This window comes from Ranitomeya variabilis, chromosome 1 (assembly GCF_051348905.1).
Source record: "Ranitomeya variabilis isolate aRanVar5 chromosome 1, aRanVar5.hap1, whole genome shotgun sequence".
Taxonomy (NCBI): Eukaryota; Metazoa; Chordata; class Amphibia; order Anura; family Dendrobatidae; genus Ranitomeya; species Ranitomeya variabilis.
In genome coordinates this window covers 1066147057-1066170917 of record NC_135232.1, presented here as the reverse complement: position 1 = coordinate 1066170917, position 23861 = coordinate 1066147057, and the positions used below count along the sequence as shown (strand labels likewise).

The window sequence follows — 23861 nt, the reverse complement described above, 5'->3', positions numbered from 1 at the left end:
ATATCTGGACAGTTGGCAACCCTGGCAGGGAGCTGTAGTATTGCAGCCTCTGGAGAACTGCAGGCTATTGACCTCTGCGCTGGGTAATAAGTTATAGAAGTAACCTCATCTAGTAACACGAGGAGCTCTGATGAATCACAGTAATAAGGCAGGGAGGAATTTGCTTTTCAGGGAGGAGGAACTGAGCTGTTGAAGAGGAAACACGGATGAGGAAAAAGGCAAATAATCCACACAGCAAATCACAGCAGCGCAAGTAATGCAGCAGCAGAAACCGAAACTACAATTTGGGCTCTGTCTCCTCGCAAAGACCCTAGAGTGCTAAGATTAAACCATGGGAGAATAACCAAAGGAAACCTCATCACTCAGGTACAGGTGGGCACACGTGACATAGGTAACTAGTAGATAGAACTTTTCTTTTCTTTCTTTTGCGATGACCAGTAGAATTATTGGATTTTAATTTCAGGCAGCCATAGGATAGTGTTAGGAGGTTTCCAGCACCCACTTTATGTAGTTTGTCAGGTGCTGGAAATTTTTTATTTTCTTATTTTATGTTAGACTTTTCGTTTTTTATGTTATTTTATGTTTATGTTCCCAATTAACTACATTTTTACATATTAAAGAGTTTGACCAGAATTTTCTTTGCTATTGATGGCCTAGCCACCAAAATCTGATCAGTGGGTCAACACCCGGCACCGCCGCCACCAATCAGTCGTTACTGGAGGCGGCCGGAAGTTCTTGGATGCAGCTCATCTTACTACTGTATAGTGGCCATGATCCCTCTTATTAATTTGAATTGGGATGGATCTGTAGCACCGCAGCCACTTTAGAAATGACAAAGCTGCTGTGCTCTAGCAACATCTGAAAAGTTCTGGTTGGCAGCTTATCAGCAGGGATGCGGGGTTTTGCACCCCCTAAAAAAAATCAGATATTGATGGCCTATTCTAAGGCTACGTTCACATTTGCGTTGTGCGCCGTAGCGTCGGCGCCGCAACGCACAACGCAAACAAAAACGCAGCAAAACGCATGCACAACGCTACGTTTTGCGCCGCATGCGTCCTTTTTTTCATTGATTTTGGACGCAGCAAAAATGCAACTTGCTGCGTCCTCTGCGCCCGGACGCGTGCGCCGCAGTGACGCATGCGGCGCAAAACGCAAGTGCGACGCATGTCAATGCGCCCCCATGTTAAATATAGGGGCGCATGATGCATGCGGCGACGCTGCGGCGCCCGACGCTGAGGCGCTGACCGCAAATGTGAACGTAGCCTAAATGACAAAATAGTGGAGGCCAACTCCTTTAAGTTGCTTTTTCATAAGAAGATAAACTATAAAAACTGAGCTGATTCTTTCTTTACGGAAATCAAAGTTATTGTAACTCTACAGTTGTGCAGAATGGAAAGAGGCAGCTTCTCTGCACTTCTACACTTTACAGAAGTCAGTGCCCTCAGCGCACATAACCTCTCAGGTATAACAGGATGGACCTGGCTGTCATTAACCAGTAATGGGTTAAGACATTGTCAGCCCTAAAGGTTGGACAACCATTGGAGAGTCAGTGGTGGATGATGGTGGTGAACTTACACCTAATGGAGGCAGGAGATGGCTCCTGTATATGGATCGCCCCCCCCCCCCCCCCAAGGGCTGTGGGGTACTCGGTACCGGGTCCTGCAGTTCACAGGGGGATGTCACAGTGGATGACCCGGTCCGTGGCCCTGGGACATCCGTGTACAAGGGAAAGGTCTTTAAAGGGATAGAGTTTATGTTCGTGACACCACCTGAGGTATTTGGTCAGGGTGACCGACGCTGCTTTAAGGGGTCCGCTGGTGATGTTATGGCAGCTAGATGGTATACCTTCCCACAGGTAAACTACAGTATGTCCCCAGGGCTTCCAGGTGTGTAGATGGTGGTATGGTGAGAGGTGCAGAGAAGAACGAGGACACAAGGTTGCAGTCTCTTTACCTTTACTGAAGACTTCACCATCCACAGTCCAGGGCACCAGATCACAGGGCAGGCAGAGTCCGGCCGGTTTGGAGGCAAGTCCAGAGTCCCCTTGTCCAGGTGGAAATCAGTAGCCTTCCCTTGCGCCGCAGTGGTGTAGTCCCTTACTGCCTATGGCTTCACATAAGGGTCTCACAGATGTGGTGTTTCATTCTCTCTGTCCCCCGTATAGGATAGGACAATACCCGTATGACTGGTGACTTGAGCCTGTTTATAGGATCTCTTAGATGATCCGGCTCTGTAGTTGTCACCGTGCCTCCTGGGTGTAGGTGCAGACAGGTAACCTGCAATTAGCTGTCCTGCCGGTCTCTGAAATAAGGCGTAGAGGTCCTTACTCCCTCGGTCTTCTGGCTACCGGGATGTTGCGCCTCAGAAGGAGACAGCTTGAGCGGGGCTGGTCCCCTTCTGGTATCCTCTCCTTTGCTTCAACTTCCTTCACGCTCGCTGCAATACAGTTCTGCCTTTCAATGTCTCTTTCTGGGAGCTGCAGCTCTGAGGGCATGCACAGCTCCTTTAACCCCTTCACCCCCAAGGGTGGTTTGCACGTTAATGACCGGGCCAATTTTTACAATTCTGACCACTGTCCCTTTATGAGGTTATAACTCTGGAACGCTTCAACGGATCTTGGCGATTCTGACATTGTTTTCTCGTGACATATTGTACTTCATGATAGTGGTAAAATTTCTTCGATATAATTTGCGTTTATTTGTGAAAAAAACGAATATTTGGCGAAAATTTTGAAAATTTCGCAATTTTCCAACTTTGAATTTTTATGCCCTTAAATCACAGACATATGTCACACAAAATACTTAATAAGTAACATTTCCCACATGTCTACTTTACATCAGCACAATTTTGGAACCAAAATTTTTTTTTGTGACGGAGTTATAAGGGTTAAAAATTGACCAGCAATTTCTCATTTTTACAACACCATTTTTTTTAGGGACCACATCTCATTTGAAGTCATTTTGAGGGGTCTATATGATAAAAAATACCCAAGTGTGACACCATTCTAAAAACTGCACCCCTCAAGGTACTCAAAACCACTTTCAAGAAGTTTATTAACCCTTCAGGTGTTTCACAGGAATTTTTGGAATGTTTAAATAAAAATGAACATTTAACTTTTTTTCACAAAAAATTTACTTCAGCTCCAATTTGTTTTATTTTACCTAGGGTAACAGGAGAAAATAGACCCCAAAATTTGTTGTACAATTTGTCCTGAGTACGCTGATACCCCATATGTGGGGGTAAACCACTGTTTGGGCGCATGGCAGAGCTCGGAAGGAAAGGAGCGCCATTTGACTTTTCAATGCAAAATTGACTGGAATTGAGATGGGACGCCATGTTGCATTTGGAGAGCCCCTGATGTGCCTAAACATTGAAACCCCCCACAAGTGACACCATTTTGGAAAGTAGACCCCCTAAGTATCTTATCTAGATGTGTGGTGAGCACTTTGACCCAACAAGTGCTTCACAGAAGTTTATAATGCAGAGCCGTAAAAATAAAAAATCATATTTTTTCACAAAAATGATCTTTTCGCCCCCATTTTTTTATTTCCCCAAGGGTAAGAGAAGAAATTAGACCACAAAAGTTGTTGTGCAATTTGTCCTGAGTACGACGATACCCCATATGTGGGGGTAAACCACTGTTTGGGCGCATGGCAGAGCTCGGAAGGAAAGGAGCGCCATTTGACTTTTCAATGCAAAATTGACTGGAATTGAGATGGGACGCCATGTTGCATTTGGAGAGCCCCTGATGTGCCTAAACATTGAAACCCCCCACAAGTGACACCATTTTGGAAAGTAGACCCCCTAAGTATCTTATCTAGATGTGTGGTGAGCACTTTGACCCAACAAGTGCTTCACAGAAGTTTATAATGCAAAGCCGTAAAAATAAAAAATCATATTTTTTCACAAAAATGATCTTTTTGCCCCCAATTTTTTATTTTCCCAAGGGTAAGAGAAAAAATTGGACCCCAAAAATTGTTGTGCAATTTGTCCTGAGTACGCTGATACCCCATATGTGGGTGTAAACCATTGTTTGGGCGCAGGGCAGAGCTCGGGAGGGAAGGAGCGCCATTTGACTTTTCAATGCAAAATTGACTGGAATTGAGATGGGACGCCATGTTGCGTTTGGAGAGCCCCTGATGTGCCTAAACATTGAAACCCCCCACAAGTGACACCATTTTGGAAAGTAGACCCCCTAAGTATCTTATCTAGATGTGTGGTGAGCACTTTGACCCAACAAGTGCTTCACAGAAGTTTATAATGCAGAGCCGTAAAAATAAAAAATCATATTTTTTCACAAAAATGATCTTTTCGCCCCCATTTTTTTATTTCCCCAAGGGTAAGAGAAGAAATTAGACCACAAAAGTTGTTGTGCAATTTGTCCTGAGTACGACGATACCCCATATGTGGGGGTAAACCACTGTTTGGGCGCATGGCAGAGCTCGGAAGGAAAGGAGCGCCATTTGACTTTTCAATGCAAAATTGACTGGAATTGAGATGGGACGCCATGTTGCATTTGGAGAGCCCCTGATGTGCCTAAACATTGAAACCCCCCACAAGTGACACCATTTTGGAAAGTAGACCCCCTAAGTATCTTATCTAGATGTGTGGTGAGCACTTTGACCCAACAAGTGCTTCACAGAAGTTTATAATGCAAAGCCGTAAAAATAAAAAATCATATTTTTTCACAAAAATGATCTTTTCGCCCCCAATTTTTTATTTTCCCAAGGGTAAGAGAAAAAATTGGACCCCAAAAATTGTTGTGCAATTTGTCCTGAGTACGCTGATACCCCATATGTGGGTGTAAACCATTGTTTGGGCGCAGGGCAGAGCTCGGGAGGGAAGGAGCGCCATTTGACTTTTCAATGCAAAATTGACTGGAATTGAGATGGGACGCCATGTTGCGTTTGGAGAGCCCCTGATGTGCCTAAACATTGAAACCCCCCACAAGTGACACCATTTTGGAAAGTAGACCCCTTAAGGAACTTATCTAGATGTGTGGTGAGCACTTTGACCCAACAAGTGCTTCACAGAAGTTTATAATGCAGAGCCGTAAAAATAAAAAATCATATTTTTTCACAAAAATGATCTTTTCGCCCCCATTTTTTTATTTCCCCAAGGGTAAGAGAAGAAATTAGACCACAAAAGTTGTTGTGCAATTTGTCCTGAGTACGACGATACCCCATATGTGGGGGTAAACCACTGTGTGGGCGCATAGCAGAGCTCGGAAGGGAAGGAGCGCTATTTTACTTTTCAATGCAAAATTGACTGGAATTAAGATGGGATGCCATGTTGCATTTGGAGAGCCCCTGATGTGCCTAAACATTAAAAACCCCCACAAGTGACACCATTTTGGAAAGTAGACCCCCTAAGGAACTTATCTAGATGTGTTTTGAGAGCTTTGAACCCCCAAGTGTTTCACTACAGTTTATAACGCAGAGCCGTGAAAATAAAAATTCTTTTTTTTTTCACAAAAATGATTTTTTAGCCCCCAGTTTTGTATTTTCACAAGGGTATCAGGATAAATTGGACCCCAAAAGATATTGTCCAATTTGTCCTGAGTACGCTGATACCCCATATGTGGGGGGGAACCACTGTTTGGGCGCATGACAGAGCTCGGAAGGGAAGGAGCGCCATTTGGAATGCAGACTTAAATGGATTGGTCTGCAGGTGTCACGTTGCATTTGCAGAGCCCCTGATGTACCCAAACAGTACAAACCCCCCACAAGTGACCCCATATTGGAAACTAGACCCCCCAAGGAACTTATCTAGATGTGTTGTGAGAACTTTGAACCCCCAAGTGTTTCACTACAGTTTATAACGCAGAGCCGTGAAAATAAAAAATCCTTTTTTTTTTTCACAAAAATGATTTTTTGGCCCCCAGTTTTGTATTTTCCCAAGGGTAGCAGGAGAAATTGGACCCCAAAAGATGATGTCCAATTTGTCCTGAGTACGCTGATACCCCATATGTTGGGGTAAACCCCTGTTTGGGCACACGGGAGAGCTCTGAAGGGAAGGAGCACTGTTTTCCTTTTTCAACGCAGAATTGGCTGGAATTCAGATCGGATGCCATGTCCCGTTTGGAGAGCCCCTGATGTGCCTAAACAGTGGAAACCCCCCAATTATAACTGAAACCCTAATCCAAACACACCCCTTACCCTAATCCCAACAGCAACCCTAACCACTCCTCTAACCCAGACACACCCAACCCTATTCCCAACCGTAAATGTAATCCAAACCCTAACCCTATCTTTAGCCCCAACCCTAACTGTAGCCCCAACCCTAGCCCTAACCCTAGCCCTAACCCTAGCAATAACCCTAGCCCTATCACTAGCCCTAACATTAGCCGTAACACTAGCCCTAACCCTAACCCTAGCCCTAGCCCCAACCCTAGCCCTAACCCTAGCCCTTTCCCTAACCCTAGCCCCAACCCTAGCCCCAACCCTAGCCCTAACCCTAGCCCTAACCCTAGCCCCAACCCTAGCCCTAACCCTAACCCTAGCCCTAACCCTTGCCCTAACCCTAACCCTAGCCCTAACTCTAGTCCTAACTCTAGCCCTAACCCTAACCCTACCCTAATGGGAAAATGGAAATAAATACATTTTTTAATTTTTTTATTTTTCCCTAACTAAGGGGGTGATGAAGGGGGGTTTGATTTACTTTTATAGCGGGTTTTTTAGCGGATTTTTTTGATTGGCAGCCGTCACACACTGAAAGACGCTTTTCATTGCAAAAAATATTTTTTGCGTTACCACATTTTGAGAGCTGTAATTTTTCCATATTTGAGTCCACAGAGTCATGTGAGATCTTGTTTTTTTGCGGGACGAGTTGACATTTTTATTGGTAACATTTTCGGACACGTGACATTTTTTGATCGCTTTTTATTCCGATTTTTGTGAGGCAGAGTGATCAAAAACCAGCTATTCATGAATTTCTTTTGGGGGAGGCGTTTATACCGTTCCGCGTTTGGTAAAATTGATAAAGGAGTTTTATTCGTCGGGTCAGTACGATTACAGCGATATCTCATTTATATCATTTTTTTTATGTTTTGGCGCTTTTATACAATAAAAACTATTTTATAGAAAAAATAATTATTTTGGTATCGCTTTATTCTCAGGACTATAACTTTTTTATTTTTTTGCTGATGATGCTGTATGGCGGCTCGTTTTTTGCGGGACAAGATGACATTTTCAGCGGTACCATGGTTATTTATATCAGTCTTTTTGATCGCGTGTTATTCCACTTTTTGTTCGGCGGTATGATAATAAAGCGTTGTTTTTTGCCTCGTTTTTTTTTTTTTTTTCTTAGGGTGTTTACTGAAGGGGTTAACTAGTGGGGCAGTTTTATAGGTTGGGTCGTTACGGACGCGGCGATACTAAATATGTGTACTTTTATTGTTTTTTTTATTTTATTTAGCTAAAGAAATGTATTTATGGGAATAATATTTTTTTTTTTTCTTTATTTAGGATATTTTTTTTATTTTTTTTTTACACACATGTGGGGAATTTTTTTTTAACTTTTTTACTTTGTCCCAGGGGGGGACATTACAGATCATTGATCTGACAGTGTGCACAGCACTCTGTCAGATCGACGATCTGCTGTGCAGGGCTGCAGGCTTACCAGCGCTTGCTCTGAGCAGACACTCGGTAAGCCACCTCCCTCCCTGCAGGACCCGGATGCCGCGGCCATCTTGGATCCGGGACCTGCGGCGAGGAGGGAGGTAGGAGACCCTCGGAGCAACGCGATCACATCGCGTTGCTCCGGGGGTCTCAGGGAAGCCCGCAGGGAGCCCCCTGCCTGCGCGATGCTTCCCTATACCGCCGGGGGTTAATGTGCCGGGGGCGGTCCATGACCGCTCCTGGCACATAGTGCCGGATGTCAGCTGCGATATGCAGCTGACACCCGGCCGCGATCGGCCGCGCTCCCCCCGTGAGCGCGGCCGATCGCGCATGACGTACTATCCCGTCGGTGGTCATACGGGCCCACCCCACCTCGACGGGATAGTACGTCTGATGTCAGAAAGGGGTTAACCTTCTGTCCTCCTCAGACTCTGGTCTGCAACTAACAGAACTCCTCTCTGGAGCTCTGCCAGGAACTGAACAAACTTTCCCTACAGACTACCAGTTATATATATATATGGGGAGTGACCTAATAAATAGGAGCAGAAGCTCCCCCTGGTGGTCTGGAGTATGAAATGTGTTGCATGTTTGTGGTACCTGGATGCAGTAATCCTTCTTTGCCTCCAAACGTAGCATCACTCTCCCGGAGAGGAAAGCAAAACCACTGCGACGACCAGGACCCTGGGGCACCGCATATAGAGATGGGTAGAGCACCTGTGGGCTATCAGAGATTTCAGTGAGGTCTGGTTTCCCTCAAGCTTTGAGGCCTGAAGATGAAGTCATGATCTATAATGGACCATGTGGAGTATATGGAATGAGAGGTGGCCTTGCTGTTTACAAACAGTAAGTCACCAGCTAGGCCACCCAGCCAACTTGTTCATGGTGTTTGATAAATCTGGAGCCTCTCTAGACTCTCTCTACACTGTCTCATCTAAGTTTACACCCCCTCATCAGTTGGCTTACTGTGTGCCAAAAATTTGCACCAAAACTTTCAAACCGCAGCTCTTTTCAGCAATGGCCAAATCTCCTTGTCAGACAAGGGGCCAAAAGTATGTAACGCACATAATAAATAGTGTGTAAGTCATAAAAGGCTGATTATTTTTTTAGAAAATTAAACAAGAATTCAGAAGCATTTAGCTTGATAAATATGCCCCAATGCATGTCAGTGTTTTACAGAACTACTTGAATTGTCCACAAACTAAATTGCCTGCATTTAGCAATCACTAGAGTTAGGAGCTCTGCTTACATTGATCTGTAAGATGTCCAAGCGAGGTAGTCATGGGCAAGCTACAGTCCCCACTCGCTCCGACATGGTACAGACAGGGTATGTGTCAGTCCTGGTGTGCTGCTGAGTATGTGGTGTTTCCCACTTACTTCTGGCCTGCAGGCCTCTTCTGAGTCCAGGAATCCCTCTTCTGGAACCAGGGCAGCAAACAATCCAGGAGACACGTGGTTAATAAAAGCCAAACTTTTACTTAGAGAATAGCAGTCTGTACAGTATATACAAGCAGGTATAAAGGATAAGGCCCAACGGGATGTCATTTTTCAGGTACTGGATACAACTTTAGCCCTGGTTCTCGGGATAGGTGGCATATCTCCTTTCTGACTTTACTAGCCCTTGAAGATCTTCCTCACCTCTAGCAACATTTCTGGATTGCGATACTTTCCATCCCATGTAGTCTGAGTCCATCCTTTCATCTAGCTTCACAAGCTGAGCGTGCCCCTGAACCCAGACGTCCATCTCAAGGTTGCCCTTGGCCATTAGATGGAATCACACGGATAGTATTTATGGCAATCTGCTGTTCCGATTGTTGAGCTCACATCGTCCCTAGCAGCCCACTATTCCTGCCGCATATGCACTCCTGCCCTCGCATTAACTGACTTGTCACTTTTTGGACTTGCCACTAACACTTAGGGTATGTGCACACGTCCGGATTTCTTGCAGAAATTTCCTGAAGAAAACCGGAAATTTTCTGCAAGAAATCCGCATTTTTTTTTTGCGGTTTTTTTCCGTTTTTTTCGCGGTTTTTTTAGCATTCTGCAAGCGTAATTAGCTTGCAGAATGCTAAAGTTTTCCAAGCGATCTGTAGCATCGCTTGGAAAACTGACTGACAGGTTGGTCACACTTGTCAAACATAGCGTTTGACAAGTGTGACCATCTTTTTACTATAGATGCTGCCTATGCCGCATCTATAGTAAAAGAGAGAATGTTTTAAAATAATTAAAAAAATAAAAAAATGGTTATACTCACCCAGACGATCTCCTCAGCGACGTCCGTTCCTCTTCCTATAGCTGGTGTGTGCGCGCAGGACCTTCCATGACGTCGCGGTCACGTGAGCGGTCACATGACCGCTCACGACCAATCACAAGACAGTGACGTCATCACAGGTCCTTCACCGCACACCAGCTATAGGAACCGAAGCGGTAGCATGTAGCGGAGAGGCGGGAAGACATCGAAGGTGAGTATATCACTATTTTTTATTTTAATTCTTTTATTTTTTACCAATTATATGGTGCCCAGTCCGTGGAGGAGAGTCTCCTCTCCTCCACCCTGGGTACCAACCGCACATAATCTGCTTACTTCCCGCATGGTGGGCACAGCCTCGTGCGGGAAGTAAGCAGATCAATGGACTCCTAGGTGTGCGGAATCCCCGCAATTCCGCATTTTTAATGAACATGTTGCTTTTTTTTCCGCGATGCGATTTTTTCGCGGAAAAAATCGCAACATTTGCACAAAAAATGCAGAATACACTGTAAATAATAGGAGGCATATGTTAGCGTTTTTTTCGCGTTTTTATCACGTTTTTATAGCGAAAAAACGCGAAAAAAACGTGAAAAATACTGAAGGTGTGCACATGGCCTTAGTCCCCCTCCCGAACTGACCTGGCTGTTAACCCTCCAGTAGCTCTCTGCCTGTTGTGTTACTAGGCAAACTTCACCTGCATTCTAGACAGTGACATCTTGTGACCGTTAGTTATTACTGCAGCCCACAGGGGAATTACAATTGTTATAAGACCACAGTAGCTCTGATGTCCTCAGGGGGAACATGGCCGCTGGTCCATCTCCTTGCAGATCTTTGATGGGTTGTCCACCTTTGGACCTTTAGCCTCTGTATAGCACATGTCTCTTGTTGGTTGCAGAATGAGTTAACTGAGAATCAGTCAGTGAGCTCACTCTGACAGGAGAGTTTGTGGATCTTTTATCTGTCTTTTTGTGAACTTAAATTGGCTAAGTTATGGCCACAGACCACATCAAAGTTGAATATGTAGGGAGACAAAGGAGCCTGTAAATGCCAATACGGTGCAACATTTTTAATGAAACCCAATTGGAACAATGTTTTTTAGCCCAAAGCACCTACATTTAGGTATAAAAAAGTCCTTTAAGAAAAAAATGGAGGCTGCAGTCAGAGAGTATCTTATTTAAAGAAGACGTTTCACCTCCCCTGACACATCCATTTTAGTACATAATCTATATATATAATTGTCTAAGGGTTTTTCCGTCTGTCTGTCTGTCTGTCTTTCTGTCTGTCTGTCTGTCCTGGAAATCCCGCGTCTCTGATTGGTCGAGGCCGCCAGGCCTCGACCAATCAGCGACGGGCACAGCATGGCGACGATGATGTCATAATGGAAATCCCGCGTCTCTGATTGATCGAGGCCGCCAGGCCTCGACCAATCAGCGATGGGCACAGTATCGACGTAGATGTCATAATGGTTGCCATGGCGATGATGATGTCATAAAGGTTGCCTCGACCAATCAGCGACGGGCACAATCCGCCGCGAATTCTGGAATCATCATTGTCCATATACTACGGGGACATGCATATTCTAGAATACCCGATGCGTTAGAATCGGGCCACAGTCTAGTCCCATATAAGAAGGCAATACTGGGGCATCTCTTCTTATAACTCATCAATTGTTGTTCTTCTGATATTCCAAACTAAAAATTACTGATTAAATGGACAACTTGATATTACCAGTGGCGGGGTGTCTCTGCACACTCTCACATTGTCCAATCAGTTTTGACAGTGTAGGTACACACGTCTTTCATAGGAGAAATGGCAGTACCTAGTTGTCACATTATTCATAAATTTCTAGGAATAACAGTGGTACTGTACGGCTTTAAAGGGGTAGTCCGGTCTGAGTGACTGCAGACTTATGAATCCCCCAGTGCACAAGCTGCGGGAATTTGCCAGTTTCAGACCCAGGGCCAGAGGATATGTATGAGTTACAGTATATATACCTCCATCCAGTGGGTGTGGCCTCTCTCCATACACTTGAAGAAAACAGAGGCTGCCCCATCTAGTGACACGGCTGGCCAGTGGGCGTGGCCAAATTGAGGGCGTGGCCTTGCTCGATACAAGTGTATGAAGAGCAAGACCGCACCCACTGGGCAGGGGTATGTATAACTCATACATTTCCTACGGTCCCAGGTTGGAAGCCAGTGAAATCCACAGCACACAGTGCATACACTGGGGGGATTCATAAGTCTACAGTCACATCACACAGAGTGACTGCAGACTTTTTTGGTTTGGACCAGACAACCCCTTTAAGTAATGAAAAATGATGCTCCCAAACTTTGTTCGTCATGGGGAATGCGACAATTTACTTCTAAATTATTTGGCAAATTTTTTTAACCTCAAAAGGGCATAGTATTACTGTGTGTTCCCTGAAGTCAGCCAAGTACAGAACTGTGGAAATTTTAAGGTAAAATTGTTTTTTAGATAAAGATTATTTAGCCAAGAACAGTGGTGGGTTTGTAAGAGATTATTCAGTATAACTTCTTTTTATGCATTGAAACACCAGCATATTCTGAGCTTAGATGTCAAGTGGGTGGTCCTAATCAGTGACTGACAGCCTTCCTGTGTTTAGGTATGCACACATTTACAACTATCATTCACAGATTAGGACCACCCCTTTGACTTCTAAGCTGTGATGAGAAGTAATTTCAGATTAAGTAGCGCTCCCATCAAAGTTTTTATCTTAATATATTGCAGCCATCATATCATATAGCACTGTGTAATTACAATTGCTCATTTTGCCTTTCTACCCAGTTAATTCTTCTCATTTCTATTCTCTATGTAGAAACAGAAAGACTCTTGTCCCTTCATTTATCATTCCCCTTGTCACGGAGTCCTTCTCCGATACCACACAATCAACAGAGCTAGAGTATAGTAAACAATTCCAAGACCTTTATTTAGGCAAAAATACCAAAGGTCCATATACGATCCACCACACAAAGGATACAATAGTCCAGAACACAAATGCAGTTCAGTAACAGGATAAAAGTCCAACAATCCAGCAGACAGAGGATAACATAGTCCATATACTCTTCTTTCTCTCTCACCTGCTGTCTTCACATATTGGTTCCACACAGGACTCATCTGTGTCTCACCTCCCTGATATTTTAAGTCTCCCTCCTCATTCACAGGTCAGGAGGGGGAAGGTCTCAGGGGCTCATTGTTTCAACAAGGTAGGTCAACATGTCATTAGCATACAATACAGTGCTGTGGGGCTGATATCAGATGGCAGCAACAGCCATTCATCAATTAGCAAATAACTCCTTCTACAAGAAAACACCATGAAAATAAGTAAAATAGAAATATACACAAAAATGATACCCACATAGCATATCACACCATCACACCCCTCTTCATCTCCTGGCCCAGGTGCTCCACTCCTCCCACATGACAGGGACTTTTGCAGTGACTCATGACTTGTGCAAACAAAATTGATCTCCTGTCTCTATTGGTAGCCTAGAAGGCTACAGCTAGTCAGTTATTAATCATGTGATGTCACAAACCTAATGGAAAAGGGAAGAATTAGCTGGGTAGAAAGGCAAAATGAGCAATTGTAAGAACACAATGCTATATAATATGATTCCAATATATTAAGCGGATACAAATTATGATGGGAGGAGGAGTGCTGCTTTAATATGCACAAGTTATACTGAATAATCTCCTAGAAACCTATGCACAAATCTGTTCAGCTTCTCCTCCTCTATCATTTGCATTTTATACTTTCCACAGCATTTAAGACTACCCAAACCGAGACTTCTTGCTAAATGCCGCCCCTTCATCAAAAAAGCCTCCTTACTTTGACCTATGGTATAATTTGCAGGTTTTAGCAAGTACTTGAGCTTTCTATGTGAGTGAAGAGGGGTACAAGTCCGGTTTCTGCCCAATCTGTCCCCACCTCAACAGCTTCTGCTCATACCAGGGACCTTCTATATTGCATAACAGCTTCCCTAAGGCCCACCATCCTTCCCTTTAACTGAGACCCAGCCAACATCTTCCTCACAGGGAAGATTGAGATATGGCACTTAGTATTAGTCCCTAGCCCAAAAACTGCCCCGGCCTCCTCACGAAACTTAAGATGTGTCCTCATTCTGTTATGAGACTTGGTACTTACAGAACTTTTTCATCCCTGCTGCATCCTTTGTCGTTGAACCCACAGTCAGTATCTAGCACTTCCTTAGAACTCCACTTACACACTTGAATCAGTCTATCAGCCTGACTCCACTCTCTCTTGACTACAAGTCCCTCTCTCTGACTGACTAAAGCAGGAAGTGCTTCCCTTAATATCTGATCTAACCCCTCCCAACTAGTGGGCTAATCCCAAGCTGTTAACTGTATACTACTCTGTGATGCAAACTATATCCTTATGCTTTGTAATGGTTCTAAAGGACAGATCTCCCCAATCCCCGGGAATAGCTTTGAGGTAGAACCTTCAGGAAAACCGAGACACAAACCAGCCATAATGATAGAATGCAACACTTTATCAAACATATAACAACACATTATCATAAAACACTAGTCATGTTAACTCCTTCTAGCCGCGACGTCTTCATCTACCCCCTACATGTGCAAGCTCTGGTGCAGTAGGCTGCGCTATGTCTGAGTCTCACTTCGGCCCGACACATGAACATAATCCTTAACTTTCTGTATTCAATAAGTAAGTAAATCTGTGCTTTTTTCGCATTAAAAATGCAAATAAAACTTGTTGGGGGAAAACCCTGGGATATTCCCTGCAGCAAGCATGTGAACTGTTAAATCTCTTTCCAGGCAATTGAAAGCTCTATATCAGAAACACGGGAAACATGGAGCTCTGATCAAAGTAATGAATAATCAGGAAATTAATAATTATAAACTCTGAGCATCTGCTAGGGAATTATGTAGACAAGGCAAGAAAGTCTCTTTACTCTACAACTATCAAGTAAAGCTATAACCACACAAGTGCCAAACCATGTAAAATATAAGTTACACCATCAACACAAAAAGCAAAATAAAAATGCACCACAAGCACACCTAAATACACAGTCAGGGACACCAACAAAAACACCAACATTCTGAATAATATTGCCATACACTGACCATGTAGTGAATAGTTCCTACTTCTTCACATACATGAGTATTATCATTCTGCAGTCTATATAGGAAAATATAGAGAGTTGTTCACTTTTATTTTTCGCCCATTCTTTCATAATTCCTTTTCCTGAAAGTTAGTTCCATACTGTTGGAGAAGTTCAGGTAGTTTTTTTATTGACGCGTTTCAAGTTCGGACCAAACCTGAAAGGCATCAATAAAAACAATAAAAAAGTAACTGAATTTCTAAAAGTTTGATATGTCTGTACTGCTATCATTTATTGTTGTACATTCAAAAGAAGAAGCTATTCCTTCTATCGTGGTGACTGCAGCAGCTAATTACAACACATTATTTATAGGATTTGTGCCAGCCACAAACTCATCAGGTGAGCACGTCTTCACACCCTATTCCAATGTTCCTTACAGAGTTATCCCGTGTGTAATTGACATTTTTTAGGTTCTCCTTGTTTTATGGCAGCATTAGTTCTATGGAGCTTTTATATTATATCCATTAAACTGATATATCAAACTTTAACTAAACTTCGCAATAGATCATGATATATTAAATGTCAAAATAAAATTTCTACAACCACACATTGGAAAGTAGGAACCTATGATGGGTGTTCATGCAGTGCCACATCCAAGAAGAGGGAGAGTCAAATATTTAATGGAGTGAGGATCAACATATTTAATTATTTCTGCTTTTTTTTTACAGATTTTTACTGTGAAGAAAATCTTCATCATGTCAGATTCAAATCATAGATGGTTGCTGAAGTTTATTCTGCTATATGCATTAGTGGTCAGTATCACTGGAGAACACGCTCAAAATCTGCCTGATAAACTTTCCTTCCTCGAAACAAAGTTGGATTTAAGTCATCACAATATAACTAGACTCCAACCACGTACATTTCAGCCATATCCTAACTTACAGATCTTGGATCTCTCTTATAATGCACTTGAAGACTTGGACTTCTCTGTGTTCCAACTTCAAACTGTTCTACAAAAGTTGGACATCTCACACAATAAGCTGCGGACCATGAATTGCAGCTCCCTACATCATATCAAAGGTGTTACTCATCTAAACATGTCCTACAATTTCTTTGAAACTACGTTCCTATGCAAAGAATTTGCCTCCTTAACGAAATTAAGACATCTTGGATTGAGTGCAACTAAGATAGAACGAACTGATTTCTTGAATATTGCACACCAAGAATTGCAAACTTTATTTTTGGGGTTTGAACATCTGCAGCAATATGAAGCTGGTAGCCTCCAAGCGTTACATACAGAAAAGTTACATGTGGTTTTACCGCAGACATTAACAGACTCTACTCATCTATTATACGATGACTTTAACATCTGTACAATGCTGGAAATCTCCAATATAATATGTGAGGAAACTTGTTCTGATAAGGTTCTACAAATTTATTCGGTGATCCAGAAATCCAAGGTGTCCAAGCTAATTCTCAGCGATATCACAATGCCTTGGTATGAAATGGCCCGAATTCTACAAATTTCCTGGCGTTCAACAGTTGAACATCTGTCCATCTGTAGGTTTACAATCATAAAAGAGTTTGAGTACGGGAAGTTTAATTTTTCAGCAGGTTCACTAAAGTCTTTATCGATTGAAAATGTTTTTCCACAAGTCTTTCTTTACGGTTCCGTGGAACATCCCATAAAAATATTATCAGAAATGTTTGTAGAGAACCTTACTATATCTGCTGCAGAAATTTCATACTTTTATTGTCCTCCTTCACCTAGCATTTTCCATTCCCTGATATTAACCAATAACAAACTCACAGATGTGATTTTTGAAAAGTGTCAGACTCTCGGTAATATTAAGCTCCTTAATTTACAAAATAATGTATTAGAAAGACTATCACGTATAACCTCAATGACCTCCACAATGAAATCTCTAAAGCATTTAGATGTCAGTGGTAATAGACTATATTCTGAATTCAATAACGATTGTGAATGGTCACCGAGTCTCCTTGTTCTGAACCTTTCTAGAAACAAGCTTACAGATTCTGCCTTTAATTGTCTACCTATCTATATCGAGGTACTTGACCTTTCCAACAATCAATTATCAAGTGTCGGCAAAGAGGTTCGCCATTTAAAAGCTTTAAAGGAGCTACACTTATCATCAAACCAATTAAGCCACATACCTGACTGCAGTTACTTAAGTAAAAATGTAATATACCTGAGCCTTGATGAAAATTTAATCTATTCCCCATCCAAGGAACAATTTACAAAATGCCAAAATGTTAAGAAGATAGTTCTCGGAAAAAATAAATATCGATGTAATTGTGAATTACGAGAATTCATTAGCAGTGCAGAAATCTTACATGAAAATCTTGAAGGATGGCCTCAATCTTTTATATGTGAGCATCCACAAGAACACAATGGAGTTATGCTTAAGAATTTCCACCCTTCTGAAATATCTTGTAATGTATTCATTTTAGTAGGCATCATTGTCGGCACCATGGCGGTCCTCCTGATTTTTATGTTTGTTCTCTGCAAATATTTTGACTTGCCTTGGTACATTAGAATGATTTTCCAATGGCTTCGAAGGAAATACAGGATAAGAAATGTTTACAATGATCAAGCCATAATGGGTAAAAGTTTTCATGCATTCATCTCATACAGTCAAGAAGATTACGAATGGGTAAAAAAATTATTGCTTCCAAATCTTGAAAAAGGTGATAACTCCTTAAAAATCTGCCACCATGAAAGAGATTTTATTCCAGGAAAATCTATAATGGAAAATATCATCAACTGCATTGAAAAAAGTTTCAAGTCTATCTTCGTACTCTCTCCAAATTTCATTCAAAGTGAATGGTGCCATTATGAGCTGTATTTTGCCCAGCATTCATTATTTGGCAAGAATTCTGATAATTTAATTCTCGTTTTATTAGATCCAATACCTCAGTATCTTATACCAAACAAATATAGTAAATTAAAAGCTATCATGAAACAAAGAACTTATATGGAGTGGCCAAAGGATAAACGCAAACATGGCCTATTTTGGGCGAATCTCAGAGAAGCCATCCAAACAAATATTGCTTTGGAGGATGAAGAAATATTTGTGCTAAATTGACTATATTATGAGAAACCAGCAGTATTAGTACATACAGTGTTATACAAATTGGGGGGCAATAATGTAAGGGGCTGTTTGCACATAGCTTTTAAGTGATGATTAGTTGTGAAGTTTTGGCATCTTCAGGTTGTAAGTGGCAAGAAAACTTTATGTAAACAAAAAAATAAACCTTGCAGAAATATGTCCATACCTGATACAGTATATATATATATATATATATATATATATATATATATATATATATATATATATATATACAGTGCCTTGCGAGAATATTCGGCCCCCTGAAACGTTTCAACCTCTTCCCACATATCATGCTTCAAACATAAAGATACCAAATGTAAATTTTGGGTGAAGAATCAACAACAAGTGGAACACAATTGTGAAGTTGAACGAAATTTAATAGTTATTTTAATTTTTTGTGGAAATTCAAAAACTGAAAACTGGTGCGCGCAATATTATTCGGCCCCTTTGCTTTCAGTGCAGCAAACTCCCTCCAGAAGTTCATTGTGGATCTCTGAATGATCCAATGTTGTCCTAAATGCCTAATTATGATAAATATAATCCGCCTGTGTGTAATCAAGTCTCCGTATAAATGCACCTGCTCTGTGATAGTCTCAGGGTTCTGTTTGAAGCACAGAGAGCAACATGAAGACCAAGGAATACAACAGGCAGGTCCGTGATACTGTTGTGGAAAAGTTTAAAGCCGGATTTGGATGCAAAATGATTTCCAAAACTTTAGACATCCCAAGGAGTACTGTGCAAGCGATCATATTGAAATGGAAGGAGTATCATACCACTGCAAATCTACCAAGACCTGGCCGTCCCTCTAAAATTTCATCTCAAACAAGGAGAAGACTGATCAGAGATGCAGCCAAGAGGCCCATGATCACTCTGGATGAACTGCAGAGATCTACAGCTGAGGTGGGACAGTCTGTCCATAGGACAACAATCAGTTGTACACTGCACAAATCTGGCCTTTATGGAAAAGTGGCAAGAAAAAAGCCATTTCTCAAAGATATCCATAAAAAGTTTTGTGCAACAAACCACCTGGGAGACACACCAAACATGTGGAAGAAGGTGCTCTGGTCAGATGAAACCAAAATCGAACTTTTTGGCAACAATGCCAAACGATATGTTTGGCGTAAAGGCAACACAGCTCAACACCCTGAACACACCATCCCCACTGTCAAACATGGTTGTGGCAGCATCATGGTTTGTCCCTGCTTTTCTTCAGAAGGGACAGGGAAGATGGTTAAAATTGATGGGAAGATGGATGGAGCCAAATACAGGACCATTCTTGAAGAAAACCTGTTGGAGTCTGCAAAAGACTTGAGATGGAGATTTGTCTTCCAACAAGACAATGATCCCAAACATAAAGCAAAATCTACAATGGAATGGTTCACAAATAAACGTATCCAGGTGTTAGAATGGCCAAGTCAAAGTCCAGACCTCAATCCAATCGAGAATTTGTGGAAAGAGCTAAAAACTGCTGTTCACAAATTATCTCCATCAAACCTCACTGAGCTCGAGCTGTTTGCCAAGGAAGAATGGGCAAGAATTTCAGTCTCTCGATGTACAAAACTGATAGAGACATACCCCAAGCAACTTGTACCTGTAATCGCAGCAAAAGGTGGCGCAACAAAGTATTAAGTTTAAGGGGCCGAATAATATTGCACGCCCCACTTTTCAGTTTTTGAATTTCCACAAAAATGTAAAATAATCAATACATTTCGTTCAACTTCACAATTGTGTTCCACTTGTTGTTGATTCTTCACCAAAAATTTACATTTGGTATCTTTATGTTTGATGCATGAGATGTGGGGAAAGGTTGAAAAGTTCCAGGGGGCTGAATACTTTCGCAAGGCACTGTATATTATAATTTACTACTGCACAATTCTTGCCAGATAATTCACCAATGTAATGTAAGGTTTTTTTGATTTATCGCAAATAGAGTAAGTGGACCTTTTACATGACTCTATAAAAGGCATAATTGATGGATAAATGGTAAATTCAGGTTCATAGTTTCTGAAACTGGAAAATATCTGAAATGCAATATAAATTTACTTTAAAATTAAAATAGCAAAGAAAATGCGGCAGCACTCACCAGTCCTAGAGTGGTATAAATTCTTTATTCAAGCATAAAAAACATCTTCAACATCTACACGGCTCGGGGGTGTGTAGATGGAACAAGGGTGTGCAGGGATAGACAACGGTAGCGCTTCTACGTGCACACCCTTGTTCCATCTACACGCCCCCGAGCCGTGAAGATGATGAAGATGTTTTTTATGCTTGAATAAAGAATTTATACCACTCTAGGACTGGTGAGTGCTGCCGCATCTTCTTTGCTATTTTGGTCAAGTACTTTTTTCTATGCGAGCATCTCTGATCCGCTGTCAGGTCCTTCGTTGCACCGTACATGGACTTTAGTCTGCTCTGTGCCTTATAGCTGTGCTGCTCAGCATTTTTTCTTTGACTGATTTTTACTTTAAAATTATCCTGTAGTAAAAAGGTAAAGTTTATATATTGGCATCATGGAAAACCTTAAAGAGGTTGGCCACTACCTTTTTTATTGATGGCCTATCCTTGGGATATCAATATCCGATTGTTGGTGTTGCGACTCCCGGCACCCCTGCCGTTCAGCTTTTACCAGTGCAGGAGCACATCAGCTCTGTTAAAACTATAGTGGCTGCGGCCGGATACTGCAGATCTGTCCCCTATAGAGGGTAGATCTACAGTACTTGGCCAAGGCTGCTGCAGGAATGTTCGGGCAGCATCCAGCATCGGTACTGGTAACAGCTGATTGGCGGGTGTACGGGATATTGCACGTCATCTGATCAGATAATGATGGCATATCCTGAAGATGGATGGGTCATCAGTAAAAAGACGTGACCAACCTCTTTAATAGCGTCAGTTTGTCATGGCTGCAGACTGTAGCATAGACATCAGAAGTGAACCTTTACAGAGTGAGACAGAGATAGCATATTGGACAAGGTCCCCTAGCACTTTAAAACTGCCTGAATGATCTTTTAGCTTTTTATTCAGTTGGTCCAGTATTGCTTTTATAGTTTTATGGAACTGAAAATAATTCAGAAAAATCTACTTTTATAAAGCACCTTGGATTATGCTAATAAACCAGGACTATTCTGGAGAGGTGATTACTCACTGAGACTAGACCAGGTTCAGTACGGTGCAATCCCCATACATGATTGACAGACCCCGCATTGTCAGAGTCTCTAACGTTTGCCCTCCTCCCGTCATCTCTCTTCCCCTGTCACAGTTCTGCCCTGTAATGGACTATTAGTAGAGCTGTGACGGAGGAACAGACGTGCTGGCAGAAGACTAACCTGTGAAGAGAGCATGGACTCTCAGCCATGTGCAAGGGGCATGACAGCAGCTACTGAAATGCCATAAAGAGTAGGAGATGAAATTTATGAACGATAAAAGAGCCTCTGCTTTCATTATTTTTGTGTCACCAATTAAATGTTGCGCTTGAGCAGCTAACCATGCAGAGGATGATAAGTGCCTCCATTCGACAGCGAGCACATTGAACTTCGGGGACTGAAGGGGCTTTCTGAAAACTTGTTGGAGGGGCCTGCAGAGTTTCTCCTGCCGCTGAATTGGGGATTAAAACAAATAAAGAAAACTAGTTATTACTGTTTTCTCTGTCTTTAATCAATACATGTTCAACACATGAGATTTCCTCTGTTCTGTTTATATGAGCTACGTACAATCTTTATGACTATTTCTCATATATTATTCTGCCTTGATAATCTAGAAAGTATAAAAATGAGATTTGTGGCACCCCAGGAGTTCAGGTACCACAGTGGTGCTGCCTTCCTCTCGGGGAGGGTAATGCCATGCCTGGAGACAGGAGGGATCCCTTTGGCAGGCAAGCTCACATACAACACATTTAGACTCCAGGCCAGAAGGGGGAGCTCAAAACCTGGTTTTACGGGAGCTTCCCTCAATTTAGATCCTGGTCTGGAGGAGGAGTCAGTTAGTTAGTAGTAGACAGTGAAGGAGCACAGAAGGAGTGATAAGGAGCTTGAGGAGGGCTGTAATTGAGCCCCTCAGAGCTGAAGCACAGAGGTCTGGCACCAGGAGCCCAAGGTTGTGGGCAGCTGCAAGTCCCACAGCAGAACCAGAGGGTAGAGAGCTGAAAGTAACCTGCCCACATTAAACCTGAGGTACAGCAGCATTCCAGACCCCAGAGAAATGGCTCAAGCTGCCCACCATACAGGTACTGTCCCAGGACAGGAGAGAACGAGGACTTTGTTAGGACACTTCAGGCAGCAAGGGACTAATAGCCAGCGCAAAGTGAAATGCTCCCAACCTGACCTGCCAAGTCAGTTTCCACCTGTCTTCAGGCTGCCTGGACTCCCATCTAAACCTGTTGCCGGTATCCTGGACTGTGGCCTGCTACCATCAGTAAACCAGGTAAAGACTGCAACCCTGTGTCCTCCATTTATTTGCCGGTATCCACCATCCTTGTCCACTCCACTGGGAGCCCTGGGGACCCCGCTTCACCTGTGGGAAGCGTCACCATCTATGCTGCGGTAACATCACCCTTTAAGCAGCGTTGGTCCCCTCTGACCGAGAACCACAGGTGGCGTCATGAATACAAACTTTTTTACAAAGCCCCCTTAAAAGACTTTTCCCTTTCAATTGAGTCCCAGGGCCTTGGACCGGGTCGCAGCCACCGTAACATCCCCTTTAAGTGCGACCGGACCCGGTGCCGAGTATCCCCATTGCCCTGGTGGGCGACTCAGATTCACAAAATGAACATTAGTAACTTCTCCTTGATGGAATTTGCTATCTCCAAAACACAACAACTTGTCAATGCTCATCACAATATTGGGAACTCACTTCTTCAAAAATGTGACGTGTCATTGAAGTCCGGTGAGAGGTCTACTTCACTATTCACCAAAAGGTGCAAAATATTGTGCCTTTGGCTAATTAAAGCAATCAATGCACATGACACAGTCATGACTAGTGTACTCAAGAGCGGAGCCCTCCATTGCCTCCCTCCACTAACCCCATTGATAAGTTGCTGAGTTTGCAGATATCCAGGCATTATTCACTGCACACAGGGGCATGGGAAGCCGAGCGCTTTCCTCTCGAGTGCACCAGACTCATTACTATGTGTTCAGTGACTCCGTGACTGCTATAAGTCAAACTTTTTACTATGTAATGCCATACATGGAACTTAAAATTTCTGAATTTGGTTTGTGAATGATTTGTGAAAAATTGTGTCTATATTTGTAGCTGTCAGCTTTCGAAGATGTTGCTATAGTTTTGAGAAAAATAAATAATCCTGCTATTTCAAAGTCCAATGATTCAAGATGTCACAATCGTCTGGTAGACTGCACTGTTCCATTCCTTCAGTACGTCGCAGCAGTGGTTTGGTGCTCGAGAATTGCTGATGACCTACAGAGTACGTGTACCACGGTCAATATGGAACAATGCAGGTTGTGTCCTCGGTAAAGGAAACCGTTGGGGCCACTTTACATTTTATGTTATCAGGGGTAGAGGTAGCAAACCAATCTTCTTTTTCCAGCAGATTATGCCTTTTTATTAAATTATGTTCATGTCGCATTTCCCTGCCCCAGCAAAGTGAATGATTTCTGAAATCTGGTGCACATGCTGCTTTTTTACTTGCAGATTTAAGCAGTTTCATATATGCAGGATGTCCATTCTTCCATCGTTTTTACAGCATTTTTTCACTCATTCCAATGAATGGGGAAATCGCAAAAAATGCAATAAAAAGGCATGTTTTATGCAGCGT

General features: G+C 42.5%; 1 protein-coding gene across 3 annotated transcripts; it reads left to right on the top strand.

The window, feature by feature from the left end:
• Positions 1 to 223: 223 nt before the first annotated feature.
• LOC143793180 (toll-like receptor 1) lies at positions 224 to 18295 on the top strand. 3 transcript variants are annotated; one of them, XM_077279912.1, is made up of 2 exons: positions 224 to 366; positions 15695 to 18295. In XM_077279912.1, exon 2 carries the CDS (start codon positions 15722 to 15724, stop codon positions 18071 to 18073), a length of 2352 nt encoding a protein of 783 aa, XP_077136027.1. In that variant the 5' UTR covers positions 224 to 366; positions 15695 to 15721; the 3' UTR covers positions 18074 to 18295. The 3 variants fall into 3 exon arrangements, with proteins under 3 accessions (XP_077136027.1, XP_077136028.1, XP_077136026.1); XM_077279913.1 differs by having other exon boundaries at positions 224 to 372; XM_077279911.1 differs by having other exon boundaries at positions 224 to 391.
• Positions 18296 to 23861: the final 5566 nt, after the last annotated feature.

What these genes read in the sequence shown, in the direction of transcription:
- LOC143793180 (XM_077279912.1), top strand. Translation starts at nt 15,722, where the DNA reads ATGTCAGATTCAAATCATAGATGGTTGCTGAAGTTTATTCTGCTATAT.